General features: G+C 45.4%; 1 protein-coding gene across 1 annotated transcript; it reads right to left on the bottom strand.

Moving 5' to 3' along the window:
• Nucleotides 1-4,280: 4,280 nt before the first annotated feature.
• On the bottom strand, nt 4,281-12,995 carry LOC120064713 (taste receptor type 1 member 3-like). Its single transcript, XM_039015332.1, has 8 exons — nt 12,793-12,995; nt 12,313-12,613; nt 11,707-12,063; nt 6,892-7,308; nt 6,581-6,784; nt 5,998-6,118; nt 5,321-5,691; nt 4,281-5,141 (listed from the first exon to the last, which is right to left on the bottom strand). Exons 1-8 carry the CDS (start codon nt 12,993-12,995, stop codon nt 4,281-4,283), a joined length of 2,835 nt encoding a protein of 944 aa, XP_038871260.1.
• Between the last annotated feature and the right edge of the window lie 8,158 nt (nt 12,996-21,153).

Raw genomic sequence — 21,153 nt, 5'->3', positions numbered from 1 at the left:
TCATTTTCTAACTAATATCGTCGATATTTTGGTTGGAGATAGGTCTAGTAGGCCTATGCGTAACTTATTTCACGTTAGGCCATAGGCCTAGGCTACACGTTAGGTTGGTTTCACCGTGCTCGCACACAAGCATTTGGTTTATGAAACTTTATTTAGCACTTACTTTACATAAACCGCTAAATACCATACATTTTTGTCACGTTCCTGACCTGTTTTCCTTTGTCATGTATTTGTTTTAGTTGGTCAGGGCGTGAGTTGGGTGGGTTGGTCTAGGTTTGATTTTCTATGTTGGGATTTTGTGTTCGGCCTGGTATGATTCTCAATCAGAGACAGCTGTGAATCGTTGTCCCTGATTGAGAGTCATACTAAGGCAGCCAGGGTTTCACTTGTGTTTTGTGGGTGTTTGTTCCTGTGTCAGTGTTTGGGCCACACAGGACTGTTTCAGGTTAGTCATGTTTGTTGGGTTTTGTAATTTGTAGTGTTTGTTGTTTTTCCATTAAAACATGACTACTTACCACTCCGCATCTTGGTCCGATCCATGCTCCTCCTCGTCTGAGGAGGAGAACGACTACGACAGCCGTTACAATTTTGCATTAAAAGTCATGTTAAAATTCGCTAGCTAGCTAACCAACAACTGTAAATATGTATTTGAGAGACAACAAGTGCTCATTGTGCAAATATATTTACGTTTTCAATAAATATGGAAGACGGAATATAGTTTACATGTTGTCAACAATCTAAGCCAACACCTTCTGATTTGTCCCATAATTGTGCATGTGTCGGTATTGTTGCTAAACAACCAACCCGTCTATTGAGGGGATTTGATTAATGTCCCGGGCCTGCCCCGGGTTATTGCGTTCGTTTTAGAACCGGGCTGCTTCCCGGGCGTGAGCCCGGTGCTCCGTTTTGGTTGACGGCAAAGACGGCTCAAAATAAAAGTGATGTACACTACCGTTTAAAAGTTTGGGGTCGCTTAGAAATATCCTTGTTTTTGAAAGAAAAGCACATTTTTTTGTCCATTAAAATAACATCAAATTGATCAGAAATACATTATAGACATTGTTAATGCTGTAAATGACTATTGTAGCTGGAAACGGCAGATTTTTTAATGGAATATCTACATAGGCGTACAGAGGCCCATTATCAGCAACCATCACTCCTGTGTTCCAATGGCACATTGTGTTAGCTGATCCAAGTTTATTATTTATAAAGGATAATAGATCATTAGAAAACCATTCTGCAATTATGTTGCACAGCTGAAAACTGTTGTCCTGATTAAAGAAGAAATAAAACTGTCCTTCTTTAGACTAGTTGAGTATCTGGAGCATCAGCATTAGAAGGTTCGATTACAGGCTCAAAATGGCCAGAAACAAATAACTTTCTTCTAAAATTCGTCAGTCTATTCTTGTTTTGAGAAATTAAGGTTATTCCATGCGAGACATTGCCAAGAAACTGAAGATCTCGTACAACACTGTGTACTAATCCCTTCACAGAACAGCGCAAACTGGCTCTAACCAGAATAGAAAGAGGAGTGTGAGGCCCCGGTGCACAACTGAGCAAGAGGACAAGTACATTAGGGTCTAGTTTGAGAGACAGACGCTTCACAAGTCCTCAACTGGCAGCTTCATTAAATAGTACCCGCGACTCTGGGATGCTGGCCTTCTAGGCAGAGTTGGAAAGTTATCAGACTTGCCAATAAAAAGAAAAGATGATGGGCAAAAGAACACAGACACTGGACAGAGGAACTCTGCCAAGTGTGACAAAACCTCACATTTTTGATATGCCACACCTGTTACATGGTGTGTTTATATTTTTGATATGCCACACCTGTTACATGGTGTGTTTATATTTTTGATATGCCACACCTGTTACATGGTGTGTTTATATTTTTGTTCAGTGTAAATATTAATCTTCAAGTGCAGTGTGATGTGAAATAGCTGATGAAACGTTATAAATCGATATTGGTCTATCTGAAGAAATCATTCGGCTGATATCCTCCATTTTTTGAGATTCTGTTTTTTGTCAAAAAGCCTGGGTCATCTTGTGGTGGTCAAGAAAAACCATACGTACTCAGTCTTTGCGCTCACATTAACAATAGTTGTCTGGGCTATAATGCGACATAAGTTAAATACTACATTTTGGCAAGTGTTCAAGTTTAGCGTCTCGTTCTTGCCCGTTTAATTATTTTTATTTTTTTAACTATTAGCTGCAGCTCTTGATTAAATAATTGCAATGATAATGGCCATACATTATGCCCAGACAAAGGTCGCCTTTAGTTTGGAAGATTATTATTCAAATTCAAAACAGTAACAAGCTTTAATTAAACACGCTAAAGGCACGGAGGGAGAGAGGGCATTTCTATGGTCGCACCTCTCCTGCTGCTGCTCCAGTTCCCCGGTGGATGGTGGTTCTTGCCGCCACCGGACTACCCAATGAAACCAAGCCTTTAGTGTTCGGGGCGATAGGGGCCGCATCAGAGCAAAGGATGCTTTATCCCTAACCGCTTCATTAGAGCTCTCTGATTCCCACATTAGTTTATTGTAAGACACAACTTTTATCACGCAACGTAATCAGCGGGCCCAGAAGAGTAGAACATACGGACTATGAAGTTTTTCCTTTTGTCTTATGTCATGTTTGGGTAACAATAGATGGCTCAGCACAATACCAGACTTCATAATACAGTCATACCAGCAACCATGTGGTAAATAGTGTGTTCATCTTCATTCCAAAACTCAATTTTGAAATTAGGGGATGCTTTTATCAAGAGTAGGCTATAGACCAACATTGTGTTTTTATAATTCTTACTATAAGGGATTAAAGTTTTCCAATGCCTATAGGCGAATTATTTTGTACAAACCACTCCATGTTGTGCTTAGTGTTTAAATGATCATATTATCACTATTGAAATGAATTTCGTTCAATTATTCAGAAGTTAATTTAAGCACTGGCCTCAATGTAAGTTTCATTTTTTTTCAAAGCAATAAAAAGGTTTCTTCTTAATATGAATAATTTCAAGTGCTTATTATTCGAAATTGCTCACGAAATCGGATTCATTGAGTGAATCTTTATCATGCATTAACACCGTTAGATATTACTGTGCACGTCAGGCCTATGACACTGTATATTAATGGACGGATTATCAAGAGCTGGTTATGTTCGAGGGCACGGGCTTTCAGCTTTACGCAGCTTCCACATCAATGTCATGTGTGGAGTTGGTCACAGGGGTGACCTATCCCAGTTAATAACCAGAGGATGTATCATTTTTTAGCTTCACCAAACCATACGTATGCCTACTGGACTATAAGCGCATAGAGTCATTACACCTGCCTTTCAACGGCAGAAAACGTCAAGGTGAGCTCATGACATTGCAGAACTTGGAGAAAAAATAATAAAACGCTTAGTGTTGTCATTTATGGTTGACGAATTTGGTTTGTCGTTTAATTTAATCAGTAGACTAGGAAACGTGTGATGGTTCCGTATTTTACCGTTTGCATCTTCACACTCACAGGTTGAAATAGACGAAGGAAACGTCAAACATGCCCGAGGCCAACGGCAGTCTAATCAGAACAATTTAGTGGGCTTTATTAAATATCTTCCGTATTCAATTATCTGTTGCCTAGTTCAAATTCACTGAGATTTACATATACATAAATACTACATCACTCAATTGATTCTCTACACAATTCGTTCATCAAAAGTGCTATAGGCCTATGCGTAGTATAATACCTATAGGCTACACATTGGTCTATGAGCATAACATTGTTATAGTAGCCTATAGCAAAAATTACTGTGACTTAGCCTAGTATGCCTTTGCTGCATATTGTGTATTTTCACGAATAAGACAATCAGGCCAACCCATTATAATGGAATCGGGATGTTGTTTTACTGTAAAATACATTAGGCCTACATACTATTCAATAAAAGCCACATTGACTGACTGATAGTTTTACCTGATGGCTTTTTCAGTCTGTAAACGGCTTGTAAATTGTATGATTGCGTCCCCTGGTGGTGATCTAGCAAACTACATCACTGATCGTAGCAGGCAAGTGCAGCATGTTGCACCTTTTAGCACATCTGGTTGAACTTAGTCACACACATCCTCAATTGTCAAGTCTTTGTTATACATTTCATGTGCATGTAGACTAGTTTGATTGAAAGATTGTAGTTATATGTCTCTGCAAAAATTGTGAAACAGTGCATTATAAACTAAATTGAATACATTATTTAAACATTAAACAGAATAAAGGTCACTGTCCCAAGTCTTGTCCCTGTCCCTTCCCTTATCCCTGTCCCTTCCCTGATCCCTGCCCCTCCCCTGTAGATCCCTGTCCCTCCCCTGCAGATTCCTGCCCCTCCCCTGTAGATCCCTGCCCCTCCCCTGTAGATCCCTGTCCCTCCCCTGTAGATCCCTGTCCCTCCCCTGCAGATCCCTGCCCCTCCCCTGCAGATCCCTGTCCCTTCCCTGATCCCTGCCCCTCCCCTGCAGATCCCTGTCCCTTCCCTGATCCCTGCCCCTCCCCTGCAGATCCCTGTCCCTCCCCTGCAGATCCCTGACCCTCCCCTGCAGGTCCCTGGTCATGTTCCTCCTGAGGAGTTGCTTCAGCCCCCTCGAGGAAGGTACGAAAGTGCTCTTCTGTGTTGAGCTCAGGTTTCTTCAGCAGCAGGTGACATTTTGGCAGATAGTAGGCCACCATCAGTCCCATGTTACTGAGCAAACTGACAGATACATGAACGATGGAGCGGTCTTTGTCATTCAGACCAGTGTAGATGGGGATGAAGACCACCCAAACCACGCAGTAGGTCAGGGTGGAGAAGGTGATATCTCTGGCCAGGTTGTACTGTCGAACAGTCTTCACAGCCATGAAGGTGCACATGAAGGATGTGAGGGCCAGGAGGCCATTGAAACCCTGCATCAGGCCCAGACCTAAAATGGGTTCCACAGGGCATCGCAGGAACTTCCTCACAAAGTTCACCCTCATCTTGGCCAGGTACTGGGATAGAGAGGGCCCTTCCTGGACATAGTAGCCACAGATCCCTGCCTGCACTCCACAGCAGGCCAATACTAGCAGACAGCCTCCAGGGCCTCTCAGTGTATCCAGATGAAAAGGAGCCTTGCCAGGGAATTCTGTCACGTACACAATCTGAGGGAGGACAGAGAATTAGCTATTCCAGGATTCATGATACTCTGCGTCTTCCTCACTCATATTCATCCAAATGTCTCCTGAACTGTTGGATTTTTTCAATCAAAGAAAACCTATTTAGCTATATAATATATCCAATGTTTCATGTTTGTTTTGTGTTCCACAGGTCTAGGCCTTACCTGCAGTGAGATGGCTAGGATGGTGGACAGGGTGACCGTTTGGAAAATAGAGCTGACGGGCAGCTGCAGACGACACACCAGCTCCCCCGGCTGGCCCAGGAACAGCAGCAGGCAGGCACAGCCCCCCATCAGGCTGAGGAGGGCCACACCACCCAGGGCCCCCCCAGAGGCCCTCACCAGTGGAGACCCCCGGTGCTGCAGGAGCAGGACCCCCACAGCCCCCTGACAGGCCAGCAGCACCAGCATGGCAAGCAGCAACCCCAGGGACTCAGGCTGGCCCCAAGTCAGGAAGTCAAAGGTAGGCTCGGTGCAGTTGGTGCTACGTACCAGGGACCACTGGCCCTCTAGACACTGGGAACACTGAATGTCCACTGGAGACAGAGAGGGAGCAGAGACGTGGTTAGAATGATAGAATGATAGAACCAGATAAGAGTACAAAGTCTTATAAGACCACCACTCACCTCATCTTTCAATTTTGTAAATTTATTGGGCATTTTTTAAACACAATGTTGGCCGTGTGTGACAAAGGTGTAAAGCTGTTAGTCTGTTCATCTGTTAGTTTCAGCATGTTGCTCAAGGAAAATTTCAATGAAATCTACAAAACCAAATCACAAGAGTGATGGCTTTTTTAATGCCTAGATTGATGGATGTAATTTCTGTGAGTGTGAATCACCCACTTGTGCCATTCTGGAAGGTGCCCGGTAAACATTCAATACAGTCATAGCAGCAGGAATGGAAGCCTTTCACTCTGCGCACCTGGCCAGGGCCACACTCAGAGGAACAGGTAGACTCAGGGGCCTGCAGCAGAGGTGGGGTCAGACAGGATGTGGTGGTCAACACCACAGGAGGCTGCTGAAGGGAGGACGGCTCATAATAACGGCCGGAATGGAGCAAATGGAATGGCATCAAACACATGAAAACCATGTTGTTGTTTTTTTATACAATTCCACAAATTCTGCTCCAGCCATTACCACGAGTCTGTCCTCCCCAATTAAGGTGCCACCAACCTCCTGTGGTAAACACACTTAAATGAAGACTTTTTTAATGTCAAACATTTGAGCAGCTTTAACCAATAGTGGTGAAAATTGAGTTTGGTGCATAAAAGGAAGATGCAATCTACTCTAGCTGAAGGAACTTAGAAACGTTACCACTTTGTGGAGCATAGCTGGCACATTAAAAAGGCTTAATCCCAGAGGTAAAAATGTGAAAAGCCAATCAAATCCAACATTATGTTTGATGAGGAGATGGGGCGGCGAATACCTTAGTACTGCCTGTATGCCATTGGATGAGGGTGTTGTTAATTGACAGGTTCTTATAGAAGGTGCCGACATCTTTGAAACTCAGACTGTTGTTTCTCCAGACCCACTGTAGTACATTGTAGCCAATGTTTGGGTTTCCATTACTGTCAAACTCAAAATGACTTCCATTTAGACTGAAGTTTACCTTCTTCAGCACCTCCAACAGCTGCAGGGAGAAAGTGTTGTTATTTACATTTGTAAAAGTATCCTTGCACAGTCTCACATAATCATTATCATTATATGGAGAAAAAAAGTAACTGTGGGAGAATGTACCTGCCAGGGATAGACTTTGCTTTTAGCGCCCCTCGGGCAGCTATTGGCATTGCACCTGAGCAGATTATGCAGTGCGTGTGCAACGCTGTAGATGGCAGCATAGACACTGAAAGCTGACCTCAGCAGTATGGGCTCTGTCACTAGATGTAAATTGTCTGGGGACAGGTTCCAGCAGTCTGGGCACTGGTTCATACCACGGGTTGACTCTGTATCTGGTGAGGGCTGCCTGGCCCTTTCCTCTCTGATCCTGGAGAAGAGTTCCCTGGTGTAGGGTGTGAGCAGGTCCAGGGTCTGGCTCTGGACTGCGAAGGCGATGATAGTGCCCACAGTGTGGATGTTTGGGAGAGTTGATACGTCTCTGTGCAGGGCCCAATCTTCGCTGGCTACCCACACACCTGTCAGATTCCGCCTGATCACCTGATCACAAACAGCATGTTGGTATCGTAGCAATGGTCATTGAAATTGTTAAAACGTTTTTAAAACTATTGTAATAAATGAAATAGTTGGAAATAGATTAAGTAACTCCAAACTTTTAGAATTGTTTATAATCTATCAGATATTGACTGAATTATAGCACATAAAACATTTTACTGACACGGAAAAATTATGAATGAAGTTCAGGGATTTTGGTGGGAATTCAAGTAGTACATTTATTGTCAGAGGTAACTTTTTTTCTTAGAATGCACTCATATATACTTTTTCTTATTGTATCAGGTATTTTTTTAAAATATTTTGTGTTAAAATAAAGAAAATCATATGTGCCTCATTTCCATAAATATGCAGGTTATATTTGCATATATGAAAACATTAACATAAAGGGGTGGAACAGGGCTGAAACCACCAAACACCTGCTCTGTCTACCCTAACAGCACTCACCTGCTCTGTCTACCCTACCAGCACTCACCTGCTCTGTCTACCCTACCAGCACTCACCTGCTCTGTCTACCCTACCAGCACTCACCTGCTCTGTCTACCCTACCAGCACTCACCTGCTCTATCTACCCTACCAGCACTCACCTGCTCTGTCTACCCTACCAGCACTCACTTGCTCTATCTACCCTACCAGCACTCACCTGCTCTATCTACCCTACCAGCACTCACCTGCTCTGTCTACCCTACCAGCACTCACCTGCTCTGTCTACCCTACCAGCACTCACCTGCTCTGTCTACCCTACCAGCACTCACCTGCTCTGTCTACCCTACCAGCACTCACCTGCTCTGTCTACCCTACCAGCACTCACCTGCTCTGTCTACCCTACCAGCACTCACCTGCTCTGTCTACCCTACCAGCACTCACCTGCTCTGTCTACCCTACCAGCACTCACCTGCTCTGTCTACCCTACCAGCACTCACCTGCTCTGTCTACCCTACCAGCACTCACCTCCTCTGTCTACCCTATCAGCACTCACCTCCTCTGTCTACCCTACCAGCACTCACCTGCTCTGTCTACCCTACCAGCACTCACCTGCTCTGTCTACCCTACCAGCACTCACCTGCTCTGTCTACCCTACCAGCACTCACCTGCTCTGTCTACCCTACCAGCACTCACCTGCTCTATCTACCCTACCAGCACTCACCTGCTCTGTCTACCCTACCAGCACTCACTTGCTCTATCTACCCTACCAGCACTCACCTGCTCTATCTACCCTACCAGCACTCACCTGCTCTGTCTACCCTACCAGCACTCACCTGCTCTATCTACCCTACCAGCACTCACCTGCTCTATCTACCCTACCAGCACTCACCTGCTCTATCTACCCTACCAGCACTCACCTGCTCTATCTACCCTACCAGCACTCACCTGCTCTGTCTACCCTACCAGCACTCACCTGCTCTGTCTACCCTACCAGCACTCACCTGCTCTGTCTACCCTACCAGCACTCACCTGCTCTGTCTACCCTACCAGCACTCACCTGCTCTGTCTACCCTACCAGCACTCACCTGCTCTGTCTACCCTACCAGCACTCACCTGCTCTGTCTACCCTACCAGCACTCACCTGCTCTGTCTACCCTACCAGCACTCACCTGCTCTGTCTACCCTACCAGCACTCACCTGCTCTGTCTACCCTACCAGCACTCACCTGCTCTGTCTACCCTACCAGCACTCACCTGCTCTGTCTACCCTACCAGCACTCACTCTTTCTACCCTACCAGCACTCACCTGCTCTGTCTACCCTACCAGCACTCACCTGCTCTGTCTACCCTACCAGCACTCACCTGCTCTGTCTACCCTACCAGCACTCACCTGCTCTGTCTACCCTACCAGCACTCACCTGCTCTGTCTACCCTACCAGCACTCACCTGCTCTGTCTACCCTACCAGCACTCACCTGCTCTGTCTACCCTACCAGCACTCACCTGCTCTATCTACCCTACCAGCACTCACCTGCTCTATCTACCCTACCAGCACTCACCTGCTCTATCTACCCTACCAGCACTCACCTGCTCTATCTACCCTACCAGCACTCACCTGCTCTATCTACCCTACCAGCACTCACCTGCTCTGTCTACCCTACCAGCACTCACCTGCTCTGTCTACCCTACCAGCACTCACCTGCTCTGTCTACCCTACCAGCACTCACCTGCTCTGTCTACCCTACCAGCACTCACCTGCTCTGTCTACCCTACCAGCACTCACCTGCTCTGTCTACCCTACCAGCACTCACTCTGTCTACCCTACCAGCACTCACTCTGTCTACCCTACCAGCACTCACCTCCTCTGTCTACCCTATCAGCACTCACCTCCTCTGTCTACCCTACCAGCACTCACCTCCTCTGTCTACCCTACCAGCACTCACCTGCTCTGTCTACCCTACCAGCACTCACCTGCTCTGTCTACCCTACCAGCACTCACCTGCTCTGTCTACCCTACCAGCACTCACCTGCTCTGTCTACCCTACCAGCACTCACCTGCTCTGTCTACCCTACCAGCACTCACCTGCTCTGTCTACCCTACCAGCACTCACTCTTTCTACCCTACCAGCACTCACCTGCTCTGTCTACCCTACCAGCACTCACCTGCTCTGTCTACCCTACCAGCACTCACCTGCTCTGTCTACCCTACCAGCACTCACCTGCTCTGTCTACCCTACCAGCACTCACTCTTTCTACCCTACCAGCACTCACCTGCTCTGTCTACCCTACCAGCACTCACCTGCTCTGTCTACCCTACCAGCACTCACCTGCTCTGTCTACCCTACCAGCACTCACCTGCTCTGTCTACCCTACCAGCACTCACCTGCTCTGTCTACCCTACCAGCACTCACCTGCTCTGTCTACCCTACCAGCACTCACCTGCTCTGTCTACCCTACCAGCACTCACCTGCTCTGTCTACCCTACCAGCACTCACCTGCTCTGTCTACCCTACCAGCACTCACCTGCTCTGTCTACCCTACCAGCACTCACTCTGTCTACCCTACCAGCACTCACTCTGTCTACCCTACCAGCACTCACTCTGTCTACCCTACCAGCACTCACCTGCTCTGTCTACCCTACCAGCACCTGCTCTGTCTACCCTACCAGCACTCACTCTGTCTACCCTACCAGCACTCACTCTGTCTACCCTACCAGCACTCACTCTGTCTACCCTACCAGCACTCACTCTGTCTACCCTACCAGCACTCACTCTGTCTACCCTACCAGCACTCACCTGCTCTGTCTACCCTACCAGCACCTGCTCTGTCTACCCTACCAGCACTCACTCTGTCTACCCTACCAGCACTCACTCTGTCTACCCTACCAGCACTCACTCTGTCTACCCTACCAGCACTCACTCTGTCTACCCTACCAGCACTCACCTGCTCTGTCTACCCTACCAGCACTCACCTGCTCTGTCTACCCTACCAGCACTCACCTGCTCTGTCTACCCTACCAGCACTCACTCTGTCTACCCTACCAGCACTCACTCTGTCTACCCTACCAGCACTCACCTGCTCTGTCTACCCTACCAGCACTCACCTGCTCTGTCTACCCTACCAGCACTCACCTGCTCTGTCTAGACTGGCCCATTAATTACTGTTGATTTCAATGTTCTCTCTCATACTGTTGATTTCAATGTTCTCTCTCATAATTCAACAAGTGTGTCAATAGCAGGATACCTCCGGATTTAAAATCAATGCGCTTGGCTCTAGATTACACCTATCTTAACATACTTTACATTGTTTGCGAGATCAGACATAATATCACTATAGTCAGTGTTCATTTTCGGGAGTTGCTTTCATTTGAGCGAATCTCATTTGTAAACACTGTATTAAATTCTAACTTTTTTCAATTCCACAAAAAAGGAACACACATCAAAATAAAGTTATCTTTCTTCTCTTTGTTGTGATGTAAGTGTCAAGATGGTGCGTTAGATCCTAGATGAAGCTTTAGGGTTCTTAGAAATACAACGGAAAGCCAACGTATTCCATTGAGCCCACTTCAGCCATTACCGGGGTGTGTTTGACAGGTCATTACAAACATTTCATAACATACATAAACGGGGGAAAACAACAGGCACAAGCAAGAGTATAAGAGTAGCAGGAGTACATTTTATTCATCAATCCAGTGAGATTTAAGTGACAAGTGGATTTTGCACCCCTCAAACACAGGAAACAGATAGCTGAAAAAAACTGATCCTAAGATGGGCGGGGCATGCACGTTGCTACTTACAGATAAATGTTCTAATCTGAATTTAGATACTGTAAATTAGTTAAATTAATGTACTTCAAAAACAGTCAAACCAATGGCTGCATAAAGCTTTTTGAAAAGCTTGTGAGTTTTTTTTTACAATTTTGTCTGCCTCTAGAACTCTTATGTGACTTGCTATCTCACTGACCTCAGTGAAGAAGGCTCTGGCAGGCTGGGAGAGGGAAAACACCACCACCACTCCCACCTTGGCCTCTGCGATGCGGTCCAGGATCTCTCTGACCACTGGCTGTGGGTCACGGTACATAGGGATTAACCCCTCGTAGCCCACACAGATGGAGTTCCTTGCTGCCAGGGTGGAGAACTGGCGCTGGCCCTGGCGTCCGTACTCATCCTCACTGCCCACCACGGCCACCCAGTTCCACTGGAACCTGTTTAGCAGATACACCATGGCCTCCACCTGCCTCTTGTCACTGGGCACGGTGCGCAGGAACGATGGGTACATACTCTTGTCACTGAACATGTCACTAGTTGCGAGGTAGCTGATCTACAGAGGACAGAGGGATGATGGTAATGAGACATAAGTAGCAACGGTAGATATTATGTCTCCACTGCAGTTGTATCTCAAATGTTCATCTGTGTTCCACCAGTTCTGTGTTCCACACAGTTCAATCAAAATCATATTCGAGGGATTGTCAAACAATGGACAATCGGAAATCTTCATTTTGCATTACATTATATGAGGATGACATTGTTTGCATTGAAAGATAGCATTCCATCATGTGACCATACTAACCTGTGGTATGAGGAAGAATCCCAGTAGTTTTCCTATGACTGAGACCATCTCTGAGGTGGATGGGCCGATGACAGCCACCACACGGGTCACGTAGTCTGTGTAGTTACACATGACGGCCAGCTCTCGGCTGGAGTCCTCAGTGAGGAAGAAGAGTGTGGGCTTCACGATGACGGCAGACTGCTTGCAGGTGTCGAAGATCTCATAGCCCAGCCTGATGCCAGGGAGTAGAGTGGAGTTGGCGTTGATCTCATCCACTGTGTACTTCATCACAAGAGCCATACCTAGCCCATGCTCATTCATCCTGCCAGGCGAAGCACAGACAGGGAGGGGTGGTTACTGCTGTACTATAATTCAATAATTCAAACGAATGAGAAGCAAGCACTGATTCGAATGAGATATGCATAATCAGCTAATATGATTACAGTATAAAGACACTTGACATATTCAGCAAAAAGTACAGTGGGTCTTGAGTTACTGTACCTGTCACAGCTAATGTTGTCTGGCTTCACTCTGTGGCTCAGGTTGCTGGTGAGCTCGTTGATAGGGAAGAGCCCCCCGAGGAGGATGTCTCCCGAAGAGTTAAACAGGTTGGTAGTGATATTCTGGAACCATGGTGGAGAGCTCTGACTACGCCCTGCTCCTAACACCCAGCATAGAACCAGCAGTCTCAATGGCACCGCCATGCTGCTGAGGGCAGGTAGAGACAGGCTAGGGGTCATGGCAAACATCAGAGAGAACTTAAAGCAGGCATCGGCGAATGCCAGTGTAGAACGATGCATTGAGAGAAGGAGAGAGGGTCAGAGGGAAAGAAAAAGAAGGGACAGAGGCCAGTAGAAAGTCATTTGAAAGGTAATTTGCCATACAACCAGTTACCGAGTAATGGAGAAGCTCACCTGTACTAGTACCTTCACAGCCCAGCGAGTCGATGGGGAGAGCTGTACTCTGTCTGTCTGTACCTGTGTCTCCTGTGTTTTGATGGGTAGTGAATAAAGTACTGCGGATCAGGCTGCCCTGTACCAGAGTACAAGTCTCACCAGAGGTGTGCTGTTGCTTTCAACATGACGCCGGAGGTGCATTTACATTTGTGGTACGCCTGAAGATGTTTGAAACAAGACACCAACATATGGAAATTACCAGGCGACAGGTTCCTGTCAGACACTTCCAGAGTATTTTCCTGACATTTGCTTGTGGTTGGCTGATTAGGCCTTGTCAGTATTGTGCGTGGTTAGGGGAGGTTAGATGAGACGAGCACTTTAATACCACATGCCTGATTTGCACAGTTTTTATAAGACAGTTAAACTTCAAAGGTGGCCTTGTGTGTGTTTGAGTTCCTGTGGTGTCTCCATTTCATAGGCATATAATATTTCGGAAAATCAGGTGTCAGGTGGCTAATCAACAGAAGCCAATTTGTCTCTCTCCTGTCCTTTTCTGCTGCCGATAGCACTCTGTTAGTACAAGCTGTTAAACATTTGCCAAAATCTATATTAGCATTCTATATCCACTTCTACCATTATAATCTTAAAGTTAAGCTGGAGCTGTAGTTTGAGAGTTGAGATGTATTATATTTTCTCTCTCATCTGATGTTTGCATATTTGTATTCAGCCCGGATACTCACAGTATTTTGCATTAACCTTTGCATGCCATTTTTTTGTCCATTTGCATTGAGATAGAACATCACATTTCCAGGTTCTTCCAGGTATTTTGCATGAAACAATAAACACTTAACCTTAACACGCTCCTTTGAAAAAGTGTTACTCAGTATGATCACTACACCTAATAGGGCTGAACTTAAATGTACTTATTCTCAGCTCTTTAATTGGGTGACGGAGGATCTGTTTGACAGACAGTGTATAGGTGTATTTGGACCCTAGTTAAAACAGGTACTGTAGTCTTTCTTCTATCTTGTCCGAGATCTTGACGTGAGTACACACATACCAATGCTTGTGATGAAACACTTGATGTTTTACTTTAGTACAGTGCGTCTACTTTCCACCCATGTTTAAATTTTTTTACGCCATGCTACTATTTAGTTTTTATAATCAGTTTATGATATAAAGCAAACTAAAGTGAAAATGCTATAAAACAATGTTTTACATTTCTGTTCATATACAGTGCATTCGGAAAGTATTCAGACCCCTTCACTTTTCCCACATTTTGTTACGTTACAGCCTTATACTAAAATTGATTAAATAAATGTTTTCCCTCATCCATTTACACACATGATGACAAAGTAAAAACAGCTTTGTAGACATTTTTGCAAATATAAAAAAAATACTATATTGACAAAAGTATTGCTATGAGACTCCAAATTGAACTCAGGTGTATCATGTTTCCATTGGTCATCCTTGAGATGATTCTACAACTTGATTGGAGTCCACCTGTGGTAAATTCAATTGATTGGACATGATTTGGAAGGCACACACCTCTCTATATAAGGTCCCACAGTTGACAGTGCATGTCAGAGCAAAAACCAAGCCATGATGTCGAAGGAATTGTCTGTAGAGCTCCGAGACAGGATTGTGTCAAGGTACAGATCTGGGGAAGGGTACCAAAACATTTCTGCAGCATTGGAGTTCCCCAAGAACCTAGTAGCCTCCATCATTCTTAAATGGAAGAAGTTTGGAACCACCAAGACTCTTCCTAGCGCTGGCCGCCCGGCCAAACTGAGCAATCGAGGGAGAAGGGCCTTGACCAGCGAGGTGACCAAGAACCCGATGGTCACTCAGACAGAACTCCAGAGTTCCTCTGTGGAGATGGTTGTCCTTCTGTAAGGTTCTCCCATCTCTGCAGCACTCGCCCAATCAGGCCTTTGTGGTAGAGTGGCCAGACGGAAGCCACTCCTCAGTAAAAGGCACGTGACAGCCCGCTTGGAGTTTGCCAAAAAGCACCTAAAAGGCTTTCAGACCATGAGAAACAAGATTCTCTGGTCTGATGAAACCAAGTCCTTGGCCTGAATGCCAAGCGTCACGTCTGGAGGAAACCAGGCACCATCCCTACGGTGAAGCATGGGGGTGGCAGCATCATGCTGTGGGGATGTTTTTCAGCGGCAGGGACTGGGAGACTAGTCAGGATCGAGGGAAAGATGAACGGCGCAAAGTACTGAGAGATCCTTGCTGAAAACCTGCTCCAGAGCGCTCAGGACCTCAGACTGGGGTGAAGGTTCAACTTCCAACAGGACAACAATCCTAAGTACACAGCCAAGATAACGCAGGAGTGTCTTCGGGACAAGTCTCTGAATGTCCTCAAGTGGCCCAGCCACAGCCCGGACTTGAACCCGATCAAACATCTCTGGAGAGTCCTGAAAATAGCTGTGCAGCAATGCTCGCCATCCAACCTGACAGAGCTTGAGAGGATCTGCAGCAATGAATGGGAGAAATTCCACAGATACAGGTGTGCCAAGCTTGTAGCGTCATACCCAAGAAGACTCGAGGCTGTAATCGCTGCCAAAGGTGCTTCAACTCTGAGTAAAGGGTCTGAATACTTATGTAAATGTGATATTTCAGTTGGTTTTTACGTTTGCAAAAATTCCTAAAAAACAGTTTTTTATTTGTCATTATGGGGTATTGTATGTAGATGATGAGGAATTTTTTTTGAACCCCTTTTTAGAATAAGGCTGTAAAGTAACAAAATGTGGTTAAAGTCAAGGGGTCTGAATACTTTCCAAGTGCACTGTATATATTTTGGGATGTTTGCGAGTGTTCACTCCTATGAGGTGGGTTTTATGTGTGTGCTTCTGTGCACAGTGTTCCTTTGTTGCAACAAGACATTGTTTGGGCAGTAGACTCAGATAAACACTTCGTGAATGTACGTTTTTGTTTGGTTCTTCGGTAGCCTAAGCCATGAATCCACCTCCAGCCTTCCTAAAACTTTCTTGTGCTAAGGCTCCAGGACACATACATACACACGTGCGTGAGCAAACACATACACAGACACTAATTTGCATACACACACACACACACACATTATTATTATTATTATTATTATAATTGTGTATCACATTTCCACCAAAATAACATGACTTACAGATGTAAACTTGTTCCTTTAATATCAGACTGCTCATAATTCCAGGCCCGCCTTGTCTGACAAATCTGTAGCTGCATACACTACATGACCAAAAGTATGTGGACAACTGCTCGTTGAACATCTCATTCCAAAATCATGGACATTAATATGGAGTTGGTCCCCTCTTTGCTGCTATAACAGCTTCGACTCTTCTGGGAAGACTTTCCACTAAATGTTGGAACATTGCTGCGGGGACTTGCTTCCATTCAGCCACAAGAGCATTAGTGAGGTTGGGCACTGATGTTGGGCGATTAGGCCTGGCTGGTAGTCAGCGTTCCAATTAATTCCAAAAATGTTCGATGGGGTTGAGGTCAGGGCTCTGTGCAGGTCTGTCAAGTTCTTCCACACAGATTTTGACAAACCATTTTTGTATGGACCTCGCTTTGTGCACGGGGTCATTGTCATGATGAAACTGGAAAGGGCCTTTCCCAAACTGTTGCCACAAGTTGGAAGCACAGAATCGTCTAGAATGTCATTGTATGCTTTAGCATTAACATTTCCCTTCATTGGAACTAAGGGGCCTAGCCTGAACCATGAAAAACAGCCCCAGACCATTATTCCTCCTCCACCAAACTTTACAGTTGGTACTATGCATTTGGACAGGGAGCGTTCTCCTGGCATCCACCTGGCATCCACCAAACCTAGAGTCGTTCATTGGACTGCCAGATGGTGAAGCTTGATTCATCACTCCAGAGAGCGCGTTTCCAATGTTCCAGATTCAAATGGAGGAGAGCTTTACACCACACTTGGCATTGCGCATGGAAACCCATTTCATGAAGCTCCTCACAAAAAGTTATTGGCCTGACGTTGCTTCCAGAGGCAGTTTGGAACTTGGTAGTGAGTGTTGCAACCGAGGACAGACGATTTTTACACGCTACGCGCTTCAGCGTTTGGCTGTACCGTTCTGTGTGCTTGTGTGGCATACCACTTCGCGGCTGAGGCGTTGTTGCTCCTAGATGTTTCCCCTTCAGCACTTACAGTTGACCAGGGCAACTCTAGCAGGACAGATTTTTAACGAACTGACTTGTTGGAAAGGTGGCATCCTATGACGGTGTCACTTAGAAAATCACTGAGCTCTTCAGTAAGGCAATTCTACTGCCAATGTTTGTCTATGGAGATTGCATGGCTGTGTGCTCGATATTATCCACCTGTCAGCAATGGGTGTGGCTGAAATAGCCGAATCCACTAATTTGAAGCGGTGTCCACATTCTTTTGTATATACAGTGTATTTTAACACAACACGGCATGCAGTTTTAACACTAGGTGTCAGATGTGGGTTACAACACACTGACCGTCCACAGAAAAACACTACGAACTCTTTATGTAGGGAGAATTGCCTGTAACATGTTTTGATGTGGACAGTATTTTTCATTTTCACAGACGTATGATATTGTTCTTTTTCTTACGGGCCAGAGCCCTGATGTGGTACGAGAATCCGAGTCCATGTGGTGGTGGTGTGGAGGTTGACGGGGCTTCCCAGGGTCGCTGTCTGTGTGGGTAGTGGGTACACAGTGGATATGCAGGCTGTTTGAACAGTTGATAACAGAGGTGATTGAACCTGCCTACTGGGAATCTATGGTCGTTCCTCCTCACTGGTTCCTCTGGTTGTTCTGAACAATGGTCCTCCAAAGGAAAACATGTTTTGATTAGTCTGTTGTTTTCCATTGGTCAACTTTATGACCTGCATAAGAGGATTGTGGCTATTGGTTTATTGCAGACATGTTTTACAGATAAAGAGTTTATTTACAAAACACTATATCCACCAATTTCTCACATTTGTGTTTCTTCATCAGAAATGATTGCTTATGGGTATCTTCACGTGTGTGTAAAATATTACTGTTCTCAGATTTTTCAAAACATTTAATAAATATTGATGTCTCAAATGTATCTTTTGTACAGTTCTTTATTAAACGTTTAGTTATTTGTTGCATTTGACTGGGTAAAACATAAGAGTACTACTTATTTCTCTGAGAGTGAAGCACGTATATAGCATTGTGTCATTGTCTCAAGTGATAGATTTTCAACAAATACATGTACATGTCTGTCATTGAACAACCCCATGCTATGATTAGATAGTGAAACCACACACCAATCTTTCATAAATTATTTAAACAATAAAATCAAATTTACTAACATTTCTTAAAAAATTGATATATAGCGTTTTGGAATTTGCAACTATTCAAATGCTACTGAGAAGACATTATTGTACATTTACATAGAAAATAAAAATTAAGGAATGGGTACACTTATCAGTAATTAAGTTGGTATTCACTAAAATGAAGTGTCCTTACGTGTTAGTGTGCTACTAGTATGTGTGTGTTCATACCAGTGTTTACATAGCTAGCCTAAAGATACGAAGGCACTAGTGCTCTGCAAAGGCTTTGAGTGTTACAAAACACTGTGACTGTGCCGTTTACTCGTCTGTGAGCTGAGACAGGAACAGGTTTAGTGCCCTCCCCCCTCGTTCCCCCCACCCTCCCCCACACTCACCCCCTGGCCTCAGAATGGCCGGATCAGCCTCGCTCTAATCTCCTTCGTTGGCCAGAGAAACAGTGTGCCCATTGTCAACATGCTGGCCTCATACCCCACAGGGCCTAACCAATTATTAACAAGGCAGAGCAGAGCATAGCAGAGGACAGCCAGCCAGCCCAAAAAGGCAGCAGAATACTAAAATGTGCTAATGGACATGATGCCATCTGTCTTGATCAGCTCCAGTGCCTAACATTGCATGGGGAAAGTGTCGGAAAGAGGGGATCCTGCTATGCCAAGGCAGGGAGGCCATGCAACACCAACCCAGCTGTGCTGTAGAGTAGTATACGCCATGCAGTTAACATTACACTGCTCACGTCTACTGACTACATCAACAACAGTATATCAAACCAGCCCAGCAGTATAGACCAGCCTGTCCTTGACAAAAAAGCTAAACATTATTTCCCTGCCTCTACGGCTTAAACACTGTGCCTTTTACCCTGCCTCGAAGGGTTAACACTGTGCCTTTTACCCTGCCTCGAAGGGTTAACACTGTGCCTTTTACCCTGCCTCGAAGGGTTAACACTGTGCCTTTTACCCTGCCTCGAAGGGTTAACACTGTGCCTTTTACCCTGCCTCGAAGGGTTAACACTGTGCCTTTTACCCTGCCTCGAAGGGTTAACATCCCTGCTTCCTGCCCCACTCTTCTTCATTGGTTCAACCTGTTTTTCTGCCTTTAAAGTGTTTGTGTGTGTGTTGGAGTTTGTATATTTATCATATATTATACTGTATAGCTGCAGTAAGTGTATATGAATTTGCACATACTTGCACGTCTCATATGCAAATTCACGAAGCTAAATATACTTTTAATTTAGTACTACATGAATGCATACCCGTGCATGCATTCTTACATAGAGTTGGAAAAATACTGGGACAGCTTGTTGTTTTAACTTGAAGCGAAGCTGTAACCATACAAATTAACCAAATTCTTAAAATCCACTTTGCCTGAAGTTGTTACATCATGTCCACGACCTAGAACAAATCCTGTTTGGACTATAGTGGCTAACCTGCTGGTTAGGGAGAGGTTGCCCTTGGCGCTAACCTCACAAAACAGTTTGCATTCAAACCAGGGATATGTGTGTGACACGTGTGTGTGACCCCAGTGTTGGTGTATAATTAAACAATCCCCATCAAAATCCATCTGTTTAAGCTAGAGATATCTGTTAAGCCTCACAAGACTCGTTTGAAGGTAGCCCGGTACCAGTTAAAAAATAAACGTCCCTTTTTCAGGACCCTGTCTTTCAAAGATAATTCGAAAAAATCCAAATAACTTCACAGATCTTCACTGTAAAGGGTTTAAACACTGTTTCCCATGCTTGTTCAATGAACTATAAACAATTAATGAACATGCACCTGTGGAACGGTCGTTAAGACACTAGCAGCTTACAGACGGTAGGCAATTAAGGTCACAGTTATGAAAACTTAGGACACTAAAGAGGCCTTTCTACTGACTCTGAAAAACACCAAAAGAAAGATGCCCAGGGTCCCTGTCATCTGCGTGAATGTGCCTTAGGCATGTTGCAAGGAGGCATGAGGACTACAGATGTGGCCAGGGCAATAAATTGCAATGTCCGTACTGTGAGACGCCTAAGACAGCGCTACAGGGAGACAGGAAGGACAGTTGATCGTCCTCACAGTGGCAGACCACGTGTAACAACACCTGCACAAGATCGGTACTTCCAAACAGCACACCTGCGAGACAGGTACAGGATGACAACAACAACTGCCCAAGTTACATCAGGAACGCACAATCCCTCCATCAGTGCTCAGACTGTCCGCAATAGGCTGAGAGAGGCTGGACTGAGGACTTGTAGGCCTGTTGTAAGGCAGGTCCTCACCAGACATCACCGGCAACAATGTCACCTATGGGCACAAACCCACCATCGCTGGACCAGACAGGACTGGCAAAAGTGCTCTTCTCTGACGAGTCGCGGTTTTGTCTCACCAGGGGTGATGGTCGGATTCGCATTTATCGTCGAAGGAATGAGCGTTACACCGAGGCCTGTACTTTGGAGCAGGATCGATTTGGAGGTGGAGGGTCCATCATGGTCTGGGGGCGGTGTGTCACAGCATCATCGGACTGAGCTTGTTGTCATTGCAGACAATCTCAACGCTGTGTGTTACAGGGAAGACATCCTCTTCCCTCGTGGTAGCCTTCCTGCAGGCTCATCCTGACATGACCCTCCAGCATGACAATGCCACCAGCCATACTGCTCGTTCTGTGCGTGATTTCCTGCAAGACAGGAATGT

The sequence above is a fragment of the Salvelinus namaycush genome, chromosome 20 (genome assembly GCF_016432855.1).
Source record: "Salvelinus namaycush isolate Seneca chromosome 20, SaNama_1.0, whole genome shotgun sequence".
In the NCBI taxonomy this organism is placed as follows: Eukaryota; Metazoa; Chordata; class Actinopteri; order Salmoniformes; family Salmonidae; genus Salvelinus; species Salvelinus namaycush.
The sequence above is the reverse complement of the archived record's forward strand: the minus strand, read 5'-3'. Positions and strand labels throughout refer to the sequence as shown.

Excerpts from the sequence above, each read along its gene's own strand:
- LOC120064713 (XM_039015332.1), bottom strand. The coding sequence starts at position 12,995 with ATGGCGGTGCCATTGAGACTGCTGGTTCTATGCTGGGTGTTAGGAGCA. Across the intron at positions 12,614-12,792 it reads GACAACATTAGCTGTGACAG|GATGAATGAGCATGGGCTAG; the intron begins GTACAGTAACTC and ends TTCGCCTGGCAG. Across the intron at positions 6,785-6,891 it reads GCAAAGTCTATCCCTGGCAG|CTGTTGGAGGTGCTGAAGAA; the intron begins GTACATTCTCCC and ends TTCTCCCTGCAG.